At 42.2% G+C, this 22,984-nt stretch overlaps 1 protein-coding gene across 1 annotated transcript; it reads right to left on the bottom strand.

Annotated features, from left to right (window-relative positions):
* Positions 1-282: 282 nt before the first annotated feature.
* On the bottom strand, positions 283-5,082 carry gata6 (GATA binding protein 6). Its single transcript, XM_086204021.1, has 7 exons — positions 5,022-5,082; positions 3,563-4,479; positions 2,812-2,984; positions 1,967-2,092; positions 1,759-1,846; positions 1,569-1,666; positions 283-993 (listed from the first exon to the last, which is right to left on the bottom strand). Exons 2-7 carry the CDS (start codon positions 4,419-4,421, stop codon positions 838-840), a joined length of 1,500 nt encoding a protein of 499 aa, XP_086060147.1. The 5' UTR covers positions 4,422-4,479; positions 5,022-5,082; the 3' UTR covers positions 283-837.
* Positions 5,083-22,984: the final 17,902 nt, after the last annotated feature.

Below are 22,984 nucleotides of genomic sequence, written 5' to 3'. Positions count from 1 at the left end.
CTGGTGAGTTTCATTCAAACAAGCCACCATCGCTTCAAGAATAGTACCTTAACGCTACCCACAATGCTCCTGTGGAAAGTTTAGTCTGATTATTTGCATTTCTTGTAAATAATTAAACAATAACACTGGATGACACAGTCCTCGATACCCTGTTTAAACCAAACTAGTTTCCGTCAAATACAGTAAGAGCTCTCAGTGGGAAACGTGCAGATTCAACACTACTGGATGACTAAAAAAAAAAAAACACTTTAAAAGAACAAAATACAAAAGAAGACGTCAGAATGGTTTAACTTCTACTCTATATTGATATCTTTATTAACAATCATAGCCATGTTTTCAACAATGGAAGATTTATAAATATTTTTTTTCTTTTGATTCATAAAAGTTTTTCTTGGCACTTGTGGCATGATTCCAGTTGTGGACAGAAAAAAAAAAAAAATCTAAATGTCCGTTAAGAATATTTGATGGTATCCAATCAGAGTGGAGAGGAAATCCATTATGTACAAGATGGGTTTAAGAACCGGTATCTGGTTCTGTGCCATGGATGGGAGCGATATTGAGTGCACGGCAGGTCCAGAAACCCTCCACAGCCCGGCCACCTGATTGATCATCCGGCCTCGTTCCAGGAGTTTCCCTTTGTTTTCTTAAGGAAACTAGATCCCCCGCACCAATCTGGAAACCAGATATTCCACGCTCGGTTGAAGCTTGCAGTGTGACTGAGGGTCATCTCGCCCTCATTTCGCATCAGCTGTGAGGAAAGAATCAAACACCGCCTTCCAATACTTCCACACTACATCCAGACGGAGGATCCAGTGAACGTTGTCCTCTCAAAGATCTTCAAGCTAAAGCCATGGGGCACCAGGGTTCACCCCTCACTGAAGCTACGTCTGGTGGCTGGGACAGACTGGTGTACAGGCCATCCTGTCCCGGGTACTTGACCACTGACCCAGAGCCTGTTCCCTCCCCCGAGCTGGACAGCACGGATGAACTGACCTGTAGCAGGACAGGACAGAGGATGAGTCCACAGCTACCAACAACTACAGTTTAGCCTTATTTGGCGTGTGATTAATGTTTGGATTGTGGGTGTGATAACACTCCTACTACACATGTATGGAGACACAGTCAACTGAGAAACGATCGATACTAATTTTGCTGTTATGGCTGATAGCTGATACTTAAAGATGTTGCTATGATCTGTATGAAAACAAGTTTATACGACAGTGACATTTTGCAAATACTAAAAAAAAAACACGTGAACGTCGTCAGTTTGACAAATTAAAATGTTCTATATTCCCATGTCATCAGTTAAAGACCTGATACTGCTTTATCAAAAATGGCCAATGCTGATATGAATGCTGGTATATCTTGCATCCCTCTTTTAAAAACAGCGGAAGGAACCAGTCACACTTCATGTCATCTGCTGTACCAAACACAAAAATTGCAAAAATGTGGGAATTTTGAATATATATTTTGGAATTTCTCATAACCACAATTTGATTTTGATGGCGAACAAATCTGAACATACGTTTTATCTGCTGAAACAGAGAGGAGGACACGTTGTAACTCACCCCTGACACCTGTGCAGAGGGTGAACTGTGTTTTGAGCAGTCCTCAGAATTGGACGAAGAGGTGGATGTAGGAGTCATGGAGACAGAGTTGTTATTTCCTATTAAAAATAAATGAATACATCATCACGATTATAAATCATATTTGAAAAGGCAGCAGTTTGATAATAGCTGATAATTCACAACAACCCACCAGAGGACCCCTTTGTTTTATTCAGTGTTTTTGGTTTTCTTTTCCTTGTCTGGATTCCCTCTTTCTTCATGGCGAGTGGCCGAGGTACCTGCAGGGTATTTGTGAGTGCAGATGATTAGAGGTGCTTCCTTTTTATTCAAAATAAAAATAAAAAAACCACTTCAATTAAATATCTTAAAAAAGAAAAAAAAAGAAAAACCTGACTCACCCCGTGTAGTTTTGTGTAGAGACCACATGCGTTACACACCGGCTCTCCCTCCGCGTTTCTGCGCCACAAAGTGGTGGTGCTGGTTTGACAGTTGGCGCAGGACAGGCCGATTCTCCTGGAGGTCGACTGGTGACGGGAACACGACATTAAAATGTTATAATCAAACCACATCAACGCGCTGGGTGATATCCGCGCATCAGCGGAGTCACGTGACGTTAAAACGTATTAAAACGCGAGCCGCACCCACGTCATATTTTCTAATAAAATCAGCTTTATTAGTATATCAGTTTATTTGGAATATAACCGCACACTGCCTTATTGAGGTGTGGGATTTTTAATAAAGTCATGCGTGACGTAACTTTGATTTCAGAATAAAAGCTGTGCGTACTAGAGAACGTATGGCACCAAAAGATTTGCGTAAAAGCTTTATGTGAGTGAGGGAGTTTCCAAAAAAAAGTGTCTTCTTCTCCTGACGTGTTTTGGTCAATTATGTAGCCTCTAAATTTAATTTAGACCATATTTCTTCTAACAGACCAACTTGACTTTTGATTGATACAACACGAATTTGTTTATATTACTTATCATAGGGCTAAATAACTGAACATAAAAGTTAGGAGATGTCTAAAATAAATGAATAAATCCCTGCACATTTTGTGGGATTTAATCACAAACATTATAATACAATTAATACTCCTTTTTAAAATAAATAAATAAATCAAATATGAACTACGCCTATTGTGTGTGACCTGAGGCTCCCTGTGTCTATCATCAGCGATAACCTCCAGCCGGCGTCTGAAATCATTAGGCAGGAAATGGAGCGGTTAAGTGGTCCCCTGGCTGCTCACCGTGCGTTTCTGTGGTTTAATTAATGGCCGGCTGAGCCCGTTCATTTTGCTGTAGAGGCCGCAGGCGTTACAGAGAAAGTGTCCGGTGCCATCGCGCCTCCAGAGCGGCGTGGAGATGGAACCACAGTTGACGCACTCGCGGCTCTCGCCCATGTCGTCCAGGATGTCAGACACTGAAACCAAAAAGATTGAAATAAAACAACAGAAAAACAGAAAAACCTTATTTGTTTGTTCGATTTCAAGGAGCTGCTAGTTTTTGATATTTGACATAAAGTTCATTGAATCAAATGCACAGGTTAGGGGCCACGATGGTCTGATTCTCCTATAAAAGCCAGTATCTTAGTCTTTTGTGATAAAATTGTATAACTGTAAAGACAAACCTGTAGATTTTACATAAATAGATATGTTAGGATTCATCTGACACATTGAGGCCTTACGCACTCAAGTGGGCCGCGATGTTCATGCTGACACGCGGCCTAATCCAGCAACAGTAGAATTATAAAAAACAACAACAAAGGGTCTCAGGCCCTATAACTGCAAAAGAATTTTCGCGGTAGCCTTCTTACATTGACATTTGTGGTAATTTATATTTGTTTTTAGTTCTGGAGAAAATAGGAAAACCAGTGTGACAAAAATAGCCCTGAACACTGGGAGGATGTTTGTTTAGAGGATTTTTTCCCCCTTGAATCTTCCTTCAACAGATTGGGATTATAAACTGTTCCATCTGTATGTCCTCAAGAGGGATTCTTACCTCCGTTCGGTCCCCGGATCAAGGGCGCCCCTCTGCTCTGCAAGGTGTGCAGCATGGTGTTATCAAAAGGCCCCCCGGTCCAAGGCGAGGACAGCTGAGACAGCTGCGGTGCAACATAGGGGGAGTAGGGGCTCGGGTAGGCCCCGCTGATGGGCCGAGACAGGCCGTACTGGTCTCTGCTGCTCACATTCAGTGTGTTACTGTAGCCAATGTCCCGGGGCGTGCCGTTATTCATGGGCGGACTGGGAGGATAGTGGAAGCGGCTGGAGGTGTGCGGGCTCCCGGCGCTGTATGAAGGGCTCTCTGGGGTGGGCTGAGACCATACCGTGTGGCTGGAGACGGCGTGGCTGGGCTGTGCAGAGCCACTGGCTTGCAGATAAGAGAGGCTGGGTATCATGGACCCCACCCGGGAGCTGGGCACGTAGACGGGGGAGTTGGGGTTGGAGTGCATATAACCACCAGAGGAGGAATCATATCCAGTCTGGCTCTGGGCTGCGGCGATGGCCAGGGTTTGGTACATGTCGGACGGGTCCACCAGCAAGCTCGCCTTGTGCGCTCCGCTGGAGAGGACGAGCTTGCTGCCTTGGTCTAAATCCGTAAAGAGCGGAATGTCCTCGGAGGTGGTGAGGGTGTTGTTATGGTGTCCGAAGTGAACGTAGGAGTGTAAAGATCTGCTGTCGGAGCAGCGGTGCCCCAGTGCGTCAAGGTCGCTCGGAGGCGCCGAAGTCCTCAGCTCATCCGGAGTGTGGCCGTCACTCCTCCGGCTGTCACCGGGCAGGTAGGTCTGTTCAGCCGGTGACCCTGGGCTGCTGGATACTTCTCGCTTAACCATGGACCAGCTGTTATCGCCCAGGTCCATCCAGGAGCACTTTCCATACACCGTAGGGTTACTAAAAATGGTCAGGGAGTCTTCTACCCTGTAACGAAGAATTTAGAGAAACGGATTAAAAAATATATCCCAAAAATTGCAAACCCACCCAACCCGCTGCCCATTTTCATCCTCAACACGCGGCTGATATGAATAAAACAAAGAATAACAAGCTCCTATCATCCATGATGTCCATCTCCAATAAAACAAGCCACTGCGGCTGCCATACTCGCATCAAGCGCTCTTAAGGGGCGCTGGATCCATCCGTGTCAAACCCCTGTCCTCCCACTCTCTCTCTCTCTCTCTCTCTCTCTCTCTCTCTCTCTCTTTCTCACACACACACACAAAACAGATAGGAAACAAAACGCAATATGTCTTCACAGCAAAAGAGATAACCGTTTGATAAGACTCACAGCAGATAAGAGCCGAGACAGAGAGAGAGAGAGAGAGAGAGAGAGAGAGAGAGAGAGAGAGAGGCTGCGCGATAAAACAATAATATCCCGAAATGATGATTCCTTTGCACCAGATGTTTGAGAGAGAAGCAACAAGAAGAACTGAAACTTTTTTTTTCTTCCTTAGCCCAACACTTACCTGCTAGATGTTTGCCATAGGTCGCACACAAAGTTCGCAACAGTGAGCCTCCTGCCTCTCGTCCTGGAAGTAATGGAAACCGCTGCTGCGCTCCGCTGAGGTTTATGAGAGGAGGCGCTTGCAGTGTCGGCGGCTGCAGGAGGCGGACCAATCCTGCGAACACGATGGGGGTGCCAGCCTATGATCTCCTCCAATCAATCACTCACACACTCACACACACACACACACACACACACACACACACACACACACACACACACACACACACACACACACACACACACACACACAATCCCTGTCTGGAATTTAGAAGACTTTCTGCTTTGGAAATGCAATCATATTTCCTTGTTGTTAGGTTGTTCCTCGACGGTGGTTTTTAAGGTGGAGCTCCGCCCTTCTCTCAGCCGGAACCTTTAACAAACTTTATTCCTGATTATTTATTCACGTGGTTTTCTATTTTACTGAAGCGCATCGCGCTGCTATGATCAATCTCGCTGCTGCCATGCACGCTAAAATGAATTCACGCCTTCTACGGCCAGAAGTTTGAGGTCCTGGTTTATGTATGTGTGTGTGTGTGTGTGTGTGTGTGTGTGTGTGTGTGCGTGTGTGCGCGCGTGCGTGCGTGTGTGTTTAAGACTGGTTTGGTTCTGGTTTCATTCATGTGTGTACCTGTCTGTTAATTTCTTCAATTGCTTAAAAAAAAAGATGAAAGCAGCTAAAATGTAAGAAATGATTGGACTTAAGCGGCATTCATATGATAATCCAGATGTATTATTGTATTGATTTACTTATATGCTGTTTATGCTATATGCTATATTTGTGTTTTGCTCCTGCACTATTGCTTATTGATTTATATATAGATATATATCTATCTTTATATATAGATATATATCTATATATAAAGATAGATAGATAGATAGATAGATAGATAGATAGATAGATAGATAGATAGATAGATAGATAGATAGATAGATTATTAATAACAATTCAATGATTTAAAAACACATTTGTGTTTCTACATCTTGTAAAAGTCCTTCATGGATTTCAACAACCCTAAAAATCAGATGAAGAAAAAAAATGCAAAATCGAGTTTATTACAGAAACGAACCTTTGGCCATTAATAATGCTGACGTTTTCACTCGGGTGATTTTAAGTCTCAGGATCTTTGCAGTCTCTGCGGATCCCTCGGTTGTTGATTCCCTCCGTTCACCGCAGTGATCAATAAATCCTCCTAATTAGTTTATGTAAGTCAGACGCTTTTCTTCAGGAGTTCAATGGAAGAAGCACAAACTCTCAGCAGCTGCAGCTGTGAAGAGTTTCGCTTTGAAGCGCGATGATTCGTTCAGTTCCAATATACATTGTTGTTGCTGCTGAGTGAGCTGATCAAAAGTAGCGAGGTGTTAAATCGAATCATTCACTCATTTACACGTTCACCAGCAGTTCATCAGCGGGGATCGAGGCTGTTCCACTGCACGTCTGGATAACAGCCGCAAGACCCGAGACACGAGGATTCATCCCACAGCAAACCGGCTGCAGAGCCACGATCCCCTCGTGCTCCAGGCCATTCCAGGAGCAGGTGTCGGAATGATGTCACACACCACCAGGACTGCAAATATGCGACACCGGCTATACAGCGTCAGGACGCAATTTACTGCTAATTCGCGTAGTTACTGCAAGGGTACAGCAACGAAGAGTACACAGGAAATTACTTCGCAGTTCATCAATATTTCTACTTCCAACAAATGTAGGTTTGTGAACTGGAGCCTGGGAGATCAAGTTTATTCCCTGCATATTGTCACAGTATTGTATCACGACTACTACAACACTGAGTGGACAGCTGGGAGATAATAGTGACTCCTTGCTTACGTGATTTATTAATATTACTACTTCTACTACTAACACACTACTGCTGTAGGCTTAACCCCTAGAAATTAAAATAATTTACTGCCAATTTGCTTAGTTAACGTGTTACTGTGTACTTATACCAGAATATTACCATGCAGAGTAGACAGCTGGGGGATACTACACATATTACTACATGTACTGCAAACTGTACTATAGGCACAGGAACCTGTAGAGATAAAAGTAACTTATTTGTTTTGCATCAGTGAATTACTAATGGGGCCTTACTACTGCTTTTTCAAGTATACATTTAGAATACTACAATGCAGAGATAACAGCCTTGTAAATACTAGTAAATATCATTTTTATATTATGAGTTCAACTAACCGATAGGGACCTATCGAGATAAAGCTAATTTACTGCTATTTGCTCCCGTTAATCTACTACTGCATCAGTAAAGTATTAATACTGTTGCTGCTACTTTAAACACTGGGGTACTAGAATGCAAACAGCTGATAATAATATTAATACCAGCACTATCAGTAGTACTCTTCTTCAGCAGTAAGTGCTGCAATGACATTACTTTTACTACCATTTCATTACTGGTACCTTCTAAATATATAGAACTACTCCTAAATAATGACTACAACTTCCATCAGTCTTGCATCTACTATGATGAGTCCTGCTATTTTAGGCTTCTAAAATGTTTTATTTCAACTCTAATATCATTATTATTACTGCATAAATGTAACTGAGCCGTTCTTTGGAATAAAGTCTGCAGGTCAGACATCTTGCATATCAGCTCGCTGCTGCTGCAGCTGCTCGCCTCACAAACCTCCGTTACGATCGCTGTCCCCACTGCGGCAGGAGCCGGTGCCCCTGCAGCCGGGACTGCAATGTTTGTCCCCGTTTTATTTATTCAGTCCTTCACAAATGTGCAGCGGCCAACAGAACTTTACACTGGTTCGTAAATAGGTTTTTGAGGGACAGTTACCCAGAGGACACTCTCTCTCTCTCTCTCTCTCTCTCTCTCTCTCTCTCTCTCTCTCTCTCTCTCTCTTTCTCTCTCTCTCGATGTGTGTGTGTGTGTGTGGGGGGGGGGGGTGCTAACAGAGGTTCTGGAGCTATGAACCTATCAGAGGGAGTAACCAAACCGAGCGCTACTGTCTCCATCCCAGAGGTGCGAGAATACGAAACCCTGCTTTTTTCTTTCCTATCCTCCACTCCCCCTCCGACCCGCCGGCCGCGGAGGCCCGGCGTGATGAATGAGGTGTTTTCGCACTTGTGTCAATGCGTGGAGCTCCGACACACACAGGGCCTGAGTGGCAGGACGCCGCCATGTCTCCACTCTGCCACGGGACGATCAAACACCGCCAGGACATAATAATAATAATAATAATAATAATAATAATAATAATAATAATAATAATAATAATAATAATAATAATAATAACACAATTTAAATACAAATTCCCATCTGAGTTGTTATAGACTGCGAGCTGATAATGTCCCGTTTTATCTGAATCCTGTTTGTTTCTTCCAAGAGGTGCAGCGGCTGATGGCCGCTCCTCTTCAGGTGTCAGTGTACCGACGTGATAATGATTATCTCCAACACTCCAGCGCTTGTTGCAGCTGCTGCTGCGCTCCTGATGAGCCAATACTGCTGCAGCGCGCACGATTTCAGCGAGATAACAAGGAATTCTCCACTCACAGCAAGACTGGTACCATTTTTTTTATATCACTATCATTTGCGGATGGCGAGTTTTCTCCTCCGTACAATATTTGTATCTCAAAAGCTCCTCCGACTGCGCGGTGACGTCATTTTGGTTCAGCTTTTATACGTGAGAATAGATTTTATTGTGATCATTGAGGAGAAAATAGCTGCATGTAGAAACCCTGCGTTGTATTTCATACGTAACGTGAGAAGTTTACGGTTAGAAGATGAGTGACGGGAGGAAGAAAAAAATACATTCTCCTGGCAAACTGCCATTAAAAGGCCAGAAGGCCAAATTCGATAATATTGACGCGTAGTTATTGGTATAAGGTGAGTTAAATGAGGCTTTTTATATTATTATGAGGAATTTATCATTATTATTATTATGAGGAATTTATTATTATTATTATTATCATTATTATTATTAATAATAATAATAATAATAATAATAATAATAATAATAATAATAATAATAATAATAATATTTGAAAACTTCACGAATATCATTTAAAGAGCCCAAACTGTTTTCTCAGGGACATTGGACTTCATTCATTATTAAAAGGATTATAACATACATTTTTAAAAAAGTTTTTCATGGGTTGAGATGCTCTTTAACCATGTTGTTAAAGTGATGTCTGTCAAAAATGAAATTCACATTTAAGCTGGATCAATTGTATATACACATATATATGTATATATATACACATATATATGTGTGTATATATATACATATATATGTATATATATATAATTGATCCAGCTTAAATGTGAATTTCATTTTTGGACTGATATTAAATCATAATATTTCAAACATTTACTAAAAAAAATCATATTCCTCCTGAAATAAGATAGGAAGAGTTTATTCTTCTTCAGGTATTGAGAATCAAGGTTTTAATGATTACATTTGCTAACTGTATATTTGATGTGTTTTGTTTCATCCCTGCGCAGCCTCACGTTCAGGTGTCGGACCAGCACCAATCAGTCAGATGGTATCTATTTCTGATATTTTTACAACCATAGATCAGCCCCCACACTGACGCAGCCGATCCAAAAAAAAAAGGTTCGAGTCTGAATAAAAACAGAAACCCACCACATGAAGTCATGGATGAAGCACAGGATTAATCAGTTCAATTCAAGAACACCCCCCCACAGAACTGAGGAGCTGACTGGGCTGCAGCAGCTGTGAAAGCCACTTCCTCTATTTCTTACCTTCAGTCCCTGTTGAATTATTTACTCTTTTTTTTTCTTTTATTGGAGGACACGGTTGAGTTTTATACCTGCATAGGTGTGTTTCAATCTGTCTTTTACTGAATGGCAGCCTGTCCAGAACTGCAGCAGCAAAGGCTTCTGGGAAACGTCAGACTCTCCTGTTTGAAGTAGTAGATGATTAAACGGGCCATGACAGGTGTAAATGCAACCTTTGTCATTTTGGACATGTACCGTCCTTGCTTCCTTGGCTCGCCCACTACCTAACATCCAATTCACCTGCGTGTGTGTGTGTGTGTGTGTGTGTGTGTGGGGGGGGGGGGGGGGGGGGTTGGGGTTGGATGATCTGGGGGCAGCCAACAATCCGCCACCATTACACTCCCTGCTGGACTAATTTGATGAATGAGTGACAAATACATTCTTCCTCATTTGAGAGCAGCCTGTTGTTGCGTGTGTATTTACGGCCTTGGCTTTGCGCCGCTTGGTAAACTCGTAAAGAAAAAGAACACCGACACCCCTGGATGAGGGTCTGTCTCCAGGAAGAAGTTGTTGTCGTGTGATTGTTTGTGTCTCCAGCAGCTTCAGTTTATCACTTCAGTGTCGTGATGTCATATCAGCCTGACATGAGCTTCAGGGTTCATGCGACCTATTCTCTTAACTTTGGCTCCAGTAGTACATCAGTCAAATCATTTGTTATTCTATTTGGAACTTTTTTATCACTTATGCTTTAACTTGAAAAGGAGTCTGGGTATCAGCTCAGCAGTAAATTAAATATTTGTGCAGCTTTTTAAGAGGAAACTTTTTTTTTTTTTTTAGTAATTTTTTGGTTCTAAAAAAAAACCCATTACCAGCTCGAAAACTTTTCTTTTCATATTTAAATCCATAAATGCAAATGCTAAAATTGAAGGAATTCCTGCTTTATTACTTTGACAGCAGCTTTTTTTTGTTTGTTTGTTTGTTTGTTTTTTGACTGTAAGTTTGGGTTCTAATTACTTAACGCTCCAATTTTGCAACCAGAAACCAAACAAATACATACCAACAGTAAAATATTAAAAGTTTTTTTTGGGGTTTCCTTTACATGTGGGTCTGTGTGCATATTTGATTCGAATCCATTTGAATTCAAGCATCAGCCTTATTATCATCATTTCATGAAACACAAAAGCAAACAGCTCATTTCAAAACGTGATATAAGATACAGAGTTGGACTTGAATTTGAAGCGAATCTTTGGGTGAGCCAAAACGAAGCGTATTCTCTGTAATATGAAGGATTAAGTGGATTAGTGGGGCTCAGTCATGCTTTAATATTCATTTGCACATTTTTCAGGTTGTGCTAAATCTATTGGATGCGGGATTAAGTGGATAAAGAGAAGGATCTTCTGCTGGAGGGAATAATTAATTAAACAAGTTTGAACAAAATTTAAGCTGCGTGCTTGATCCCGTAGTGGATGTTGATCCTTCAGCTTTTATAATGACCGAGTCTGAAAATGTCGATATTCGCTTAATACTTTTAAGATATCCTGAGACCGCCACTTAATGTAGAACACACATAGACAACATAATTTATGTCGTCAGTTTATTGAAACCCCTGGTAGGTTCTGAGTTATACTTTTTTGGGGGGAAAACTGAGTCGTGTTCAATTTCTAAAATGCAGATTTTGATCAAGCGGTTGACAGAGGGCAGGAGAGCTGCAGGGTTTGGGGGGATAATTTCAACCACACTTGGTCCCACGTCAAAACAAAGCCTGCCTGCCTGGAAAGAGCCAGCAGTCAGATAAGCCCACCATCCATCACCTATAAAACCTAAGTGTTTAAAAAGCCATTAAAACCAGATAAGACGTGCACGATTCAACACACCGAGCCACTAATTCCATTTACAATGTGGCCACTACAGTGGAATTAAAAGACGAAGCCACAAGGGCAACATAGCCTGGCAATAAATTACCAAAAAAGACAGTGCTATGTTTATTTTAGGCAGCATGTACAGTAGGCCTGTTTAGATCCTAAGTTATACAAATATTGGATTTACACGCCTCTTAGCCTGAATTTACTGCAATTCTTCTCACAGAATTTAAAAGGAGACTAAGTCATTTTATTTACTGATAATTTAACAAGCACATGATAACATAAATACAATGCAGAACCTTACCTGGAGATATTGTGTTTTTGTGCATTATCAAACTGATGAAACATTAAAACTAAAAAAGCTTGAGAACTCACTTCCACTGTGGTACAGCTCTCCATCTCCGAGGGAAATTTCAGCATCGTCATCTCTTATCTTTGGTCCCTCTATTGACATGAAATTCCTATGAGTAAACGTAATGAAACAAGTTGAAATATATTTTTGCCGCAGTTCATTCTTCATATATGTTGTATGTATTGATGGGTACATTTATTGATGGTGCGAAACCTGAGGGTTGGGACCCCACTCAATCAGTCCTGGGGCCATGAGATGATTTAAAGGAACAGATATAAGATGGAAGTAAGTGAAAGCGTCTGTGAGCTAAATATGATGCTTGCTCATTGGCATAGCTTAGCATGAAAAGTGAAAAGCAGGCGGAAACTACAAACCTGGATCTGTATAAATGATCTGTATAAATGAAATCAGATTTTAAGGGTCGAGATCTAGATTTTATTTATTTTTTTTACTTTTCAGAGATCCACAAGTGTTGTCAGTGCTTTGCAAAGATAAGTTCACAATCTCTTAGCTGAAGCGTCTTATTTAGCATGCCGACATGTTCGTTCGTTCGTTGTGAATTTTAGGTCGTTATCAGCATCTAAAATGATTCAAATTGACAACATTGATAACAGACACTTCTTGGTTGGGCCATCAAGAGACGAACACATCACACAAGTTACCAGGAAGGCCATTCCTTTGTTCCAAGTTGTCCCAAACAGGAACGTTTTGGATGCCAAACCACACGAATGACCTAAGATCAAAGAGGGACGGAGCGTGAACGCCTGTTTCATCAACCACTCTGGAAAAGTAAGCCTCATCTCTTGTGTGGATCCAGAGGCCATGTTATTGTTTCCACGCTAGCGTCTCCATCCTGTGGAGCCAACCCCTCTTGATGTGTTTTGTCTCAGACGAGAAGGTCAGGTCTCCACAGTACGCTTTGTGACTTTCCCTGAATCAGCTGTTTGGAGTGCCAGCCTGAGAGAAAACAGCCTTGGGCAAAGGTGACGTCACTGATAGCAAAACAGAGACAGTTTGGAGATGGTGGTGGTGGTGGCGATGGTGGCGGGGAGGGGAGGGGAGGGGTACAGAGGATACTCAGGCCCTGCACAGCAGCTTAGTGGAGTAAGAAGTGAGCAGCTGGTAGACCTTCAGGCCCACTCATGAATCTCAAGGTCTGCAGAGGGAGAGAAATATGACTGAAACAATAAGTTTTTTGTTGGAGTTGAAAACAGGGAGGGGGCTGGAGGGGGCTGTTTTACTGGGAGACATTTTAAAGATGTCGCTGTAGTAAAAGAACTGCCGTAAATAATGAGGTAAACACTGGCTTCCTTCCATTTCGCTTCTTCAGTTTTGGAGTAAGGATTCTGTGGAAGATTACAGAATAGCTCTGTAAAAATAACCCTGTCCTTTGATTTTATGGCTTTTTTTCCTTACATACTGTAAGCACCTTTCTCTGGAATACCACATCAATGCCGCATCACCATCTGTATAGAAGTATACCGATACAGAATGTATTAAAACCCTTCGTAACAGAATACCATAGAAAATCACACTCTAGGGAGGTATTTTGCCAGCTTTAGTGAGTGTCTGTGTAAACAAGTAAGTTATAATAGTGCTGGGCCCTTTTTTTGTGGCACGATTGCAGAATCTCAGTGTAAACGGGGCTACAGAAGCTGAACGCAACGTCTGCAATGCAGACAGCAAAACCTGCAAAAAGGCTGTATAAAGAATTTGACTCGACGAGAAACACAGTTGTCATTTTTTGTAAAGCAGATCTGAGCTCCTAACAATCTCTCTTCCACATAGGCACAGTGTCAGTTCATGCGATAGTAGTGATAACCGGGCCTGCAAATACTCCCAGTTTTTTGAGATAGCCATCGCTGAGATGTACCACCTCACCCCGGTACAGTCGGGGTGAAAGAAACGGATTTGTGGTTCACCTTAAAAAACAAAACAAAACACCTTACATTCTTAAAACAAAAAGCAAGTGTTCTTGTTAGAGGGATTAGACCTCCTGAAAAATGTAACATTTCAGGATTATGGTTGCTATATAAACACTACAACACGGTAACTGCGAGAACATACTGTAGATTATCTCCAGTGGAGATTATTGAGAGGGAAGATGGCTCTCATTTGAGAAGAGACTCCTCAGTAACAGCTAGACCGTCTCTGCACTATCTCCTGTCAATCAGAGACTATAAACCTTGTGACTGCGCAGAAATAGAGGGAAAAAGATGGCGTGTAAGGCTCTGCATTTGAAAACATATGGAAGCGTAACTGATGCTGTGACCGTAATTAAACTGTTGCATGGTCGTGTTCATTTATCTATGCTTGCGCTGTTTTAAGAGCCTTTAAACCGTACAGGCAGAAATAGTATCGTATATCTACAAACTTGGCTTGATAACGCCGAAGATTGTCTGTATGGTTTATATTACAAACGGCCACAACTCAAATAAGAAAAGCTGCAGCAAGATGCTAAACAATGTTTCCAAATTAGTGCCTCTCCAAGTAGGAAGTGCTAACTTTCAGCCTTGACCTTCTGTAAATACAGCTAAAGTTCTTTCCAGGGGAAAATGCGCTCAGATGTGTCTATAGCTTTTCACTCAGAAGAACAAATAAGGCCATGAGATCTGATAAGATTTGAGCTTCACTCAAAGGGGTATGCTGTTCCACCAGACATGGCCGACTTTGCACGCCACTTGTCCTTTCATGACCGCACAACCTCACCTCGTCTAAGCCTCTCACACATGCAGACAAACACACTCTCAGACTCACAAAGCTTCCCTTTTTGCACACATTAAACACACACTCAGTCTGACTTGGAGGTTTCAGTTGCCCTCTGCTTCACTTTAGCCAGTTGCCAGACAATGAAAACATTGAGAGGCAGTTTCTATGGCGTGACCAGAGCTTTTGTTTGACTGAAAAACATATGCATTCTACATGGTCCAATTATGGTTTTATCAGATCGCTGTCAAACACACCAATCATGCGCCCTCCATTGTGCCCTCTCTAGCGGTGTGTACTGTACCATGCGGAGCAGTGGCTCGCTGTGTTTGCATGTTTGCCCATGGTGGGAGTGTAATATCTCGGACTGGTTTGTGTCCCTCTGATGGAAAACACACGGATTGGTGGAAAAACAATGTGTCACAATCCCTGCTACTTCACAGTAACAGATTGGTTTCGAATGCAGAACTTCCTTGTGTGAATATTACAGCAAAATTAAACACCAGCGGCGTTCTCCTCTTAACTGGTTTCTAACAAACATGTCCAGTTTCAGCTCCAACCAACACTACCACCAATGGGGTGGGGGGTGGGGGGGGGGGGTCATATCAGGGTGATCTGCAGCACGTACAGTTAAATCGCTCATTGTGACTTCAACTGTACGCCTCAACAAAAGAGGCAGAGGGAGACATGGCCGATCTGACTTTCTATTGGTTTGTTTGTGGATCAGCCCGACTTCCGTTCAGTGTCAAAGTCACGTCCACATCTCAAGCTATTTCACAAGAATGTTCTCGTTTCTGAAGTTGTACAACCACACTATAAATATATAAGAGCCTGAATGCCATGTAGCGGGAATATTTCTTAACGCAGCATCAACAACTTTGAGACTGCTTTTAAAATCAGTTTCACAATTAAAGAATCCTACTCCGAGTTTCAAAAGTAGACGCTCTCTACTAGTTTGTCGCCGGCTGTTATCCCCATACACAAGACAAATCCTGGCCAGTGTGTGTGTGTGTGTGTGTGTGTGTGTGTGTGAGAGATTTGTTTTGATAGATGTGGGTCAGTATCTGAGGGACTCAGGCTCCACTGAGCTGAGTGTTTACAGATCTGCAGCCTTGTAGCTTGGAGAAGCTGCATCCAGGCAGGCAGACATCTCTGAGGTCTGAACGATAGAATTCATGGAACAAGATGTAAGACAGTGTGATAAAAATGGCGAATCACGGCGAACAGGAACAGTTGCCACAACCAGTATCTTCACTACAGCACGATTATATGAAAAAGCGGCGATATCATCTATCTTGAGTCTTTATGTATCCAGACACATAGGTCTGCTTAGATTTCTGCCTTCATTCTGATGTGAGGAAAGTGAAAAGTTTTATTCTGAACTCAAAATCAGCAAAATGTTCCTCCAGAATCTTTGTGCCAAATTCCAGTTGTCTTGGTACAAGACTTAACCTTTGAATTCACGTTTGTTGTTTTGGTTTAAAACAGAAATTAGTTTGGTGAATTATCTTAAGATACTCAAATAAATGATTTAATAGGATTTATGATCTGGTCTGATTCAAAAGTGGAACAAAAATGTCTCTAGGTAAAGGTACAAGTATGGCGGGTGTATGGCGGTGTTGGCATGTCACCCGTGGCTCGTGAACTGTAACCTCACCGGTCCGACAGTGGCGGCTGAAACATGCGTCTAAAAGCAGTTTGCAGAGGGTGTAAGAAGACTGTTCTCCACCGACACTGACCTGTTCTTCCATTGCCCCTGAAACGCAAACCAAATGGACACAACCTGAAGGACGGTGATGGCTATCGTAGACGGCGAGCTACTAAATCCAAACGACGGCGATCAGTCTCTCTCGAGTACTCTCAGCTGATCTGTGAACAGCAGAATAAACCATAATAAAGTGCTTCTTCCTGTGGGTTGTGTTCCTCTGAGTCCTCTGAGTCAACTTTTTGGGGCCACACGGAGCTGCAGTGGCCTCAATCTCTTAGCTTTGCAAGTTTACATTGGCCTCCAGACACAACCGTTCCAAACACTATTTTTCTTTCTTTCTCTCTTTTTTTTATAACAAGAAGTTGGTCTCGGTCACGATATTCCGGCTCTCTTACTCTGGGGAAATGAGCGGATCTTGTTTCTTCATTCTGAATCTAGTTTTCCTCACTGAAATCCAGTTTGTTGGCAGTCAAATTCTGAAAAGCTGCCGCAAAGTTTGGTCCCGGCTCAGAGCCTTCGCTCAAACTGCCGTGGTGAATTTAGCAAAACCTTTAACCTTTTCAAATCGTCAGGTCTCATTGCAAGCGTTTTAGGAAACAATGAAACTTTTGAAACAATGATCATTGAGACAAACCTCCCGTTCTTGCTCTGTGTGAGAAATATTACAATATTAACTGCCACAATGATGCATGAGCTGAGTTCTTATCATCAAAGTGTTTTTACAACATCTTGACATTTCCTCATGCAACAGTCTCGCTGTACATGTGCTGTGACTCATTCATCAGTGTCCTCTTCACCTTAGACTTTTGCCCCAGAGTTAAAGTACCTGGAGCCGTACACAGTCTCCCTTCACTTTGTACATGACATCTTTACGCCTTACCATTTTATGGAGGAGAGGATAAAGGTCACGATGAAGGTTGCTGGAGAAAACAATCTCTGTGGGAGAGAAAAAAGATGGATGAAGAGAGAGAGAGAGAGAGCGAGTAAGAGAGAGAGAGCAAGAGAGAGAGAGAGAGAGAGAGAGAGAATTATAGAGGCTTTCCAACACGGTGAAGGTGTGCTCACGCTACACAAATACAAAGCTAGCGGGATTCCTACCTGTGACTCAGGTCAGCAGGAGTCTCAAGAGCGAGAGGCGGTAATGAGTAACAGTGTTATATGACTGTGTTAATAGTTAACATGGCCCCTAGACGCTGCACCCCTGGCCCAAACACCTGCAGCCCCTTTTACAGGTATCATCCACGGACAGAACAAATACTCAGAATGCTTATTGGGCTCATCGGCTTCACATGAGCCATCTCACCTGACATGCCAACATGGTGAAAAAGAAACAATTAGCTCTATAAAGGTACTCTTCTCTTTGCCAGGGCATCAGGAGAGAGAGAGAGAGAGAGAGAGAGAGAGAGAGAGAGAGAGAGAGAGAGAGAGAGAGAGAGAGAGAGAGAGAGAGAGAGAGAGAGAGAGAGAGAGAGAGAGAGAGAGAGAGAGAGAGAGAGAGAGTGTGTGTGTGTGTGTGTGTGTGTGTGTGTGTGTGTGTGTGTGTGTGTGTGTGTGTGTGTGTGTGTGTGTGTGTTTTATCTGACTTCCCAGCTCCCCCAGATGGCCTTCTGGCTCTCACACACAAGCATATCTTTGACAAACACTTTTGTGAGCCTTCGAAAGCATCCCCTGCCTTTCTCCATCTGCACTGGCGAGCACACATCTGTACAAAAAGTACCACACATACCTTCCTCGGTTTGTAAACACATACGAGAACTATTAAAATCAAGCTCGGGTCAGGATAACCTCACGTTTGCCCGCTCACTCCATCTCCTGCAGTGACCTCTCTCACCAGCTGCTAGCCTCAAACATGCTGGAACATCCCAAAAAAATCCTCTGTATTCCACACCCATGCAGAATTGATCTCAAAGTCCAAGAGGTTGATGCGAACATAATGGTCAAGAGAGCACTAAGGCAATGTTAATGCTTCTCTATCCAGGCTGATGGAGGGGTGTGTGTGTGTGTGTGTGTGTGTGTGTGTGTGTGTGTGTGTGTGTGTGTGTGTGTGTGTGCGTGCGTGCGTGCGTGCGTGCGTGCGTGTGCACGCATAGTGCAAACAGACCCTTGCACCGACCAGGCTATGCTGAAGCACTCGGCAGTGTAAAAAAAATCTGGGCTAATGTCTCATTCTCTCACTAAATAGTTTTTTGATAAGGGAATATCTGGAGATAAGTGTTGTCACTATCCTATCTGACAACCGGAAGCAGGTTCGATAAATCTGCCCTGTAATCTAATACGGGGGTCACTGGCAGTAGCTGCAGCCACAGTCGGCCAACCGGCCCGGAGAGGAAACTTATTAAAGATGAGATGTTAGCACACACTGGCAGCTTGTAAAAAAAATGATAACATCTTTACATCCAACAAATGACTATCGCTACTTGTTGAGGATTGGATTTGTTGACATATTGAAGTAATACTGATAGCCTCTGTCAGGTGCCTGCTGACTGCATGTATCTCTACAGCACACAGAAGTGAAACTAAGTGTCCAAAAAAAAAAAAACCCAAAAACACAGCGTTTGTTGCTTTGGGCTGAGATTTTGATTGTTTTCAAGCAAAATAAGATATTCAAGACTTTCTAGATTTCTATTCAAGACTTTCTAACCAGAAACTGTAAGAATTCAACATTGTTAAAATGACTAAAATGTAATAATTTGCAGCTCTGGTCTCTTTTTCATTCCTTCAACACCCAGTTTTTCTTAATTGTATATGTTCTGACATACAATAACTCATTACTGATATTTTATTACTTAATTAAATTAGTGTCTATTATTTTAAACCTGTGCTTCTCCTTCCCTGGCTCAAAAATGAGCACAATTTATATTAATATTTAACATTAAAAAGGGGAAGCTGTTAATAAAAAAAAAAAAGGATCCAGGCAAGTTGAATTTTAGTGAAATAAAAGGCAACACAATAGGCAAACTTATGTTTATTTATTTTCCCTTCATTAATCATTTACTCAACTTAGTTTCGCTCCATATTATCCCTCTGGTCAAATGAATAATTACAAATAATGTTGAATTTGGGTGTTTCAGGGATTATAGACCTTTTATTGCATAATTCATAATGGACTGGAGGTACACGACTCAATGCTTTTGATTCTACACTCTTAGCAGGTAAACTGTAGATGTACTGGAGGCCACAGAAAATGATCAATTTAATGTGGAAATCTAAAGAGTTAAGACGGCCAAAAAAATGTGAATAAAACATGTTGGATCTGGGTGTTTGGCCTAGTAATAGTGAGGTCATTCCCAAGCAAAAAAGATTTAAAAGGCTACAAATACGGCTAAGCAGCGATGAAAGGAAAACTTGTGTAATATATATTTTACTGGATGGTCCTTAGGCTAATGACTCAAGTAGAGTGCAGTGATTATTAAGGACTACAGCCGTGTTTGTTTGTTCATCCATATTTCACATTATTAACCACCAATTTCTGCAGCATGGAATAACTAATTACGGTTTTCACTTCATTTCCTTCCAGGCAGGACTCACATTTATTTCACACAGTCATCCTGCAGAAACTAATCCATCAGTGTGACAATTTAGCTTACTCTATTTTTGTGTTATCCTTGTGAGGTTATACTGCAAAAACTGTGGGAAAAACTTGCATGTCTGGGGTTTGAAAGTCAGCTACATTTTTGAGCTATGTTGTCAAGATATTAGATACACACAGGGGAGTTTTACTTACAGCTCATTTCTGTGGTGTAGAACAATATATTTAAATGTCTACACTAATGTGTTACCTGTCTGAAGGTCTGAATCATGGCGGCTGCTTCTGAAATCAATCAAAACTTGTAAATTAGAGCAAACTGTTCCTGCTCCTGACCCTCCACAGTTCTCAGCTCTGTGGGCGTGAGGCGTTCAGAGTCTTCCCTCCCCCTGGGTGACCTGGGCTCCCAGGGGTTGGTGTTAAGTAAACTTTGCAACAATCTCCAGCAGAGAACTGTCTCTCCGCTCATCAGGAGACCTTCTCCATAAACCCCCCCTCCTCCTCTCTGCCTTGGCATTCCTCCGCCACACCACCTCCCTGACCCGTCTATCCTGCACCCCCACCCCACCTCTCCAAGTCAGATCCGCCATGCATCCGTCGCCTTGGGTCCTGCTCTCTGTCCCAGCAGCCAATGCGGCCGGCTGGTATCTCCTCTGCTGGAGTCAGCCTATCAGGGGCCTCACGTCATCTGTCTCCAGAACCTGACTGACAGGTCAAATCCAGAGATTACTCGCTACTATCAGATGAGGATGGGGGGGGGGGGGGGGGTTGCTCCCTAAGTGGGTGCTCCTTTCTCTCACCATAACACTGGTTAGGAGCCACTTTAGGCCTCTATAACGCTGATGTGGTGTTTTATCTGCCCTGGAGCTGCAAGGATGGACTCACCAGAGATATCAACTATCTTGTCCATCGTAGACGTGGAGACCAGGTACAACTTCCTGTTGGTCTTTGCTGTAAACATTCTGCCAGTTTCGGTTGTCCATCCTGCAGGGTTCTTTGTGAGAAGAGCTGCCGGTGTGCTATCGAGGTCCAGGTGGCGTGTTCCCAGACTGGACCTTCAATCAACATGTTGACGTGGTCATTTAAGTTTCACAGCAGCAGTTTCACTTCACTTCGTCTCTTTTTGATAAAGGCCTGTAAAAACAATATAACTGCAACATGTATGTAAAAAAAAAAAAAAGAACTGCAAAATGTTTTACGTCAAAGTATAGTTACTTAGCTAAATCGATAAGTATTTTCGCTTCCATCTGCATAACCTGTGACTTGTTCAGTAAACTAACAGTCCTCCGCTGGACCCCCGCTGACCTCATGTAGCCAAGATGGCTGCCATCAAGTGAAAAAGTTTCCTCCCTTCCACACACTTTTTTTTTTCATTCTGATGAATGCATCATCACACTTTAATTTATTTACTCAATTGAGTATGCGACTGAAGATAAATATTCATTTCATTGGAGCGTTCACTGCAGACATCTTCAGTGTTAATGCTAAGCTAAGCTAAGCTAAGCTAAGCCGGCTACAATACGGATACAGAAGTGTATATTCTTTTCTAAATGGCCGCATGAACGCCATCCTTGTATTTCCAAGAGTATCGATCTATCGTTTAAACATTTATGCATTAGAAATCCTGTATTTACATCCAACGATGAAAATACAAAACTGAGATTAATCAGGTTTTTGCCGAGCACATAGAAAATATAGATTTTCATCAATGAACATGAAAACAGCCTTTTACTGTCAAAGTCTGCACATTCGTCGTCATCATCACAATGAAGCCCAAACAGTCAACTATAGGAGGCAGAAGAGAAGCACGTTTTTGACAAGAGGGGACTTTTAATAATATAGGTAATAATCTGGCTTTATTCAGATTTGCTCAGCTGGTCTAGCAGAAGCTTTTAACCTGTAAAAAACAGGCCGTGTCTTTGCCAGGTGGTTTGAAGGTGGCCCGCTCTCAGGCCCACGCCACCGCTCTCTGTCCAGAACATGGAGCCCTGGGATATTTGTGTATCATGTATTGATTTGGAGGTACAACCCTTGGCTGTAAAACAAAGATAACAAAGTTAGGCATTAACTTTTTTTTTTTTCTTTTTTCTTTTCCAGGGGTCATTCTGAGCCTGTTTCACATAGCTGGAACCCTCCTGAAAACGACTGGTCGTGTGATGGACTCTGGAGTATTGATCTTTCTCTCTGAACAGAAAAACGCCTTTGCAGTCAGTATTTTCCCTGCGAGCTCAGATAGGGCTGCTACGTTCCTGTCTACTCCCTCCAAGGTTACTGCCAGCTCAGCGGAGGCGAGCACCTGTCAGATGTACGCTTGTTTTGTAATACAATGTGCCTTTGTAGCATTTGCTGCCTCTGTGGAATCTGAGTTTTTCCAATAATGGGAAGAAATTGTAAGAAACAAAACTGGGATGGCTCAGGGGAAATCAGCAGCTCTGGGCCGGGGAGTTTCCTTGTTGTCTCTTTCTGAGTTCACAAGGATTACAAACTGTTGAACTCACACACGAGGCTTCAATAGTGAGCCCAAGCTTGTTCTGAAATCCTCACCTTCAGGAGGACAGTGTCATCAACGCGGCCTTGTTTGCTTAGCTGAGGGTTAAACGTGATGAAGTTTGCACTTGTTGATGAAGTATGTCTACCCCATTGTTCTGCATACTTGTAGTAGTGTGAAACTAATCACATCTAAAGAGAGTTCTAGTGCCGCTATCGGTCAATTATTTGTAAAGTTTTCCAAGGAGAGAGGTCAATACCAGCAGTGATGAGTTGTTTTGTTTTGTTTTTTTTTAATTTTCAATTCACATATATTTTTTCATTTTCCTCAACAACTGTAAAAAAAAAGGTTAATTTGTATCTTAAAGCACAAAATTCTAGGACAGTTTTTCCAATATTTTAAATAAATCATTCAATTCAATAATTTCTTTTAATTAAAATTTGCCATATCAAAACAGAACACACCATTAAAAAAAAATGACAGAAATGCATCAGACAGAACTGAGAGAGAAAATCCAAATTTAAAGAAAATAATGAATCCCATTCTTCCTATTTTGCAAATTATTCTTCTGTTTGTAATC

The sequence above is a fragment of the Aulostomus chinensis genome, chromosome 5 (genome assembly GCF_037954235.1).
Source record: "Aulostomus chinensis isolate RoL2024-O1b breed Wild chromosome 5, RoL_Achi_v1.0, whole genome shotgun sequence".
NCBI classification, from domain to species: Eukaryota; Metazoa; Chordata; class Actinopteri; order Syngnathiformes; family Aulostomidae; genus Aulostomus; species Aulostomus chinensis.
The sequence above is the reverse complement of the archived record's forward strand: the minus strand, read 5'-3'. Positions and strand labels throughout refer to the sequence as shown.